The following is a 3,791-nucleotide window of genomic DNA, read 5'->3' as shown; positions in this document are numbered from 1 at the left end:
TGCTTCTGCCATAGTTCATGGCTGCTCTAAACTGTCGCTGCTGATTTAAGAAGTGATCAAACCCTGTTTCTACCTCAACCTGCTTGGCAGCTTTAACGAAGGGTTTGTGTGTGAGGATGAAAAAATGTTTGTGTAGCCATACAGTGAACCAGGTAAGGGAAATTATCTGGGTTAAAATTAACCAGGAAACAAGGAAGTTTTAATTTGGACACTTATGCCACTTCGGTTTGCTTTGTAGCTGAATGAATGCTTGTGCTGCCATAACAGGGAGGAAAGGATGGCATGGGAATAGAAGGAAAAGTGAAAAGAGGATAGATATTGTGGCAGCTGTCCACTCCGTGGGATAGGCTAAGCAGACTGAAATAATATCACTGATGTGCATAAATAGTGCATTTGTTCTTTAATTAATGATTTGACTATTTAATAACTTTATTCTCATCTGCCAGAAGATGATCATATCATATAGAACCATAGAAGGGTTAGGGTTGGAAGGGTCCTTAAAGATCATTTAGTTCCAAGCCCCCTGCGATGGGCAGGGACACCTTCCACTAGAATACCTTGATACCTTGCCCTAATACCTCTTGTACACTTTTTTTAACATCTGACTTTTTTCTTTTTCTTTTTTTGTTTTTTTTTTTTTTCAGACGATGGGCACTGCATATTAAGCAGAGGTGGAAGACTGAAGCCCATTTGGGGGCAGAATGAGTTTAAAAGATGCTGACAGTGCAGTTTGCCAGGCAAAGGCAGCCTATAATCTTCATATTTACCCCCAACTCTCAACAGAAAGCGCTCCCTGCTGCAAAGTGACAGCAACCAAGGACAGCACATCTTCAGATGTCATCAAGGATGTGATTAATATCTTAAACTTGGATGTCTCAAAACATTATGTGCTCGTGGAAGTGAAAGAATCGGGTGGTGAAGAATGGGTACTTGATATAAATGATTCTCCTGTTCATAGGGTTTTACTTTGGCCTCGTCGTGCTCAGGATGAGCATCCACAAAAGGATGGGTACTACTTTCTTTTACAAGAAAGGAACACTGATGGGTCCATCAAATATGTCCAGATGCAATTGCTTTCCAAGGAGACAGATGCTCGGCGATTGGTTGAAAGGGGTTTTCTTCCGTGGCATCAGGAGGACTTTGATGACTTATGCAATCTCCCCAACTTAACGGAGACAACACTCCTAGAGAACCTCAAATGCCGCTTTCTAAAACACAAAATTTATACTTATGCTGGAAGTATTCTGATTGCAATTAACCCTTTCAAGTTCCTGCCCATTTATAATCCTAAATATGTCAAGATGTATGAGAATCATCAGCTCGGGAAGCTGGAGCCTCATATTTTTGCCATTGCTGATGTGGCTTATCACACAATGCTTAAAAAACATGTTAATCAGTGCATAGTTATATCAGGTGAAAGTGGGTCTGGGAAAACTCAAAGCACAAACTTCTTAATTCACTGCCTCACGGCGCTGAGCCAGAAAGGGTACGCAAGTGGTGTGGAGAGAACTATTCTAGGAGCTGGACCAGTTCTGGAGGTAAATTTATGCTAAAATTGCCTTCTGTGAAAATTGTTTCTTGAAAACTTCAAATAACTGCTGTTGAATACTACTTTTGAGTCACCTGCTTGGTTTAGGCTTTAAATATCACTGGGCTGCATTGGTATTTGGCTGTGTTGCTTGACTGCTTCTAATTGATTTTCCTTAATTCATCCTTCCGTTCAGTTGACTTCCTGTTGCTTTTAATTTATATCTGACTTAACTTTCCACCACTAAACACTAATATTCTGGGACAGAGGTTACCTGTGTTTTCCCTCTTAAAGTTTTGATGGCATTTGAATCAAATTGTAAGTAAATGTTTTCATAAAAAGATTGTTCCACTGCAATATTAACTGGTTAGTCTAATCATGCCTTTGTGTGTAAGCACGTCCTGCAGCAATTTTATGAACTCACTTTTTGAGGGAGTTATTTCCTTTCTACAACTGTTTGGGTTTTTGTTGTTTTTTTTTCTTTTTTTTTTTGAAGAGAGCAACATTGTTAGTTGGGGAGAAAGTGTGAGTCGGATTTGGCTTTTAGTTGCTACAGCATTTCTAACAGAAAGCAAAACTAAATGTGTGAGAAGGCGTACAGCTGGTCTTGCATTAGGTAATGGCAGGACAAACTTAAACTGATCTTTTACACTTCATCCTCTCCCTTTTACTCTCATCTGAAAAGAAAAACTCTGAAAGCTTGGATGGATGTAATGGTCACCCACAATAAAATCTTCAACAGCAAGGAGCTTGATCACAGCCATTGTAATTTTTAGGTTTAAATAATCTCAAATGTAACAACACTTTAACGAAAAAAGAAATTTAAGCGCTTTTTTTTGGTTTTACACTGCTAGGTAAAATATGAAAAAGCAATGAAATTAAACTTTAAAATATGTTACATTGATAAATGTGATTTGAAAGCTTTTCTGTAAAGAATGAGGAATATATGCAAGTTCTTTTTTGTCTTGCTTTCTGCTGCTTGAAAGAAGAAGTAAAATTGTTTGAGGTTTGTTGGTTGCTGGAGTTTAAGTTCGCAGTTCTAAACAGAAAACAGGAAGGGGTCACTGTGGAAAGCACTGTTTGATCAGCTGATCTTTCTGCCTTTGATAAAATTAACTGTTTCAGATCCTGGCCTACCGGATACGATACAGCTGTGTCAAACCAGGTAGAGATGTAAAATGTTGTGATGCTGTTCATCCACTGAATGAGAAATGCACATGTCCCTAGATTCAAAATTAAAATTAATGACTTTGGAGTCACAGCCAGATGTTGTGTATGTCCAGGAGTGTTCATGAAGAGACATTTGTGGTTTTCTACAGTAAGATTGGTTGTCATAAATACTGCAGCTTCTTCAGACTTCCACTGAGCATCTAGTAATGCATTTCATGAGAAAATAGTCTTGCTAGCTAGACGTACGGTGACCGATTGAAAGCTTAGCTTGCAAACTTGCCAAATGGATTCTAACATGGCCGTTGGAGTACATATTATCTAAAATATGGGCTTCTCTTCTAAAATTCTCAGAGAAACTTCTCGCTCTACTTCTCTGAGGGCATTTGTCAGTCACAAATTGATTCAGTGTGAACTTGTCCTCCCAAATATTGCAAAAGATAAAGGGGTTTATGACAACTAAATATGAAAAAATGTAGGAGCATCTGAATCCTAAAATGTCTTTCAAAATTGAATATATGTTTTTGTATTAAAAGTATTATTCATTGACTTGAAATTATGGAGAAAGAAACCTTTTTGAAACACTGGGGTACCTATGATTTTGGTACAACTATATTTAAGGTAGTGGAAATAAACTTCTCTGTTCACATAAGTTTAGCACATATTAAAAAGTGATGCTATGGTAGGTTTAGAACATTAGAGAGGTAAAATCAAACTATCCTACTTTGGATACTGCAGAGCGGATTCAGTGGACAGTGAAGCTTCCATGTTTCCCAATATGCAATTCCACTCACTAAGTGTAATCTAAAAACCAAAGAACACACACAAAAAAAACCCAAGTCAAATCTTGGTCTGGGAGAGGAATGTACGGAAAGCTTACTTTGCTTTGTGGAAGTTAAACTGACGAAAAACTCTTCTGTTAGAGTTGGTCACTTCTAAATCCAACTGCGGTGACTCATTTGGGTTTTTACTTAAGGGAACTGAAGTGGTAAAAGGGAATTTTTATTAAATGGATGTTTCAGGGGATTTTTTGCATGAACAGTTTTGTAGTGTCTCTAAACTATTTGAGAATGTTCTATTTAATTTTGAAGTTTTA

General features: G+C 37.7%; 1 protein-coding gene across 1 annotated transcript in view; it reads left to right on the top strand.

The window, feature by feature from the left end:
• The first annotated feature begins 701 nt into the window (after positions 1 to 701).
• Positions 702 to 3,791, top strand: part of MYO9B (myosin IXB) — a 46,926-nt gene continuing 43,836 nt past the window's right edge. The window contains 1 exon segment of the mRNA XM_009895163.1: positions 702 to 1,538. Coding sequence (XP_009893465.1) covers positions 702 to 1,538 — 837 coding nt within the window.

The sequence above is a fragment of the Charadrius vociferus genome, unplaced genomic scaffold, assembly GCF_000708025.1.
Source record: "Charadrius vociferus isolate BGI_N301 unplaced genomic scaffold, ASM70802v2 scaffold291, whole genome shotgun sequence".
Classification (NCBI taxonomy): Eukaryota; Metazoa; Chordata; class Aves; order Charadriiformes; family Charadriidae; genus Charadrius; species Charadrius vociferus.
Note: the sequence above shows the minus strand (reverse complement) of the source record. Positions and strands in the feature narration are given on the sequence as shown.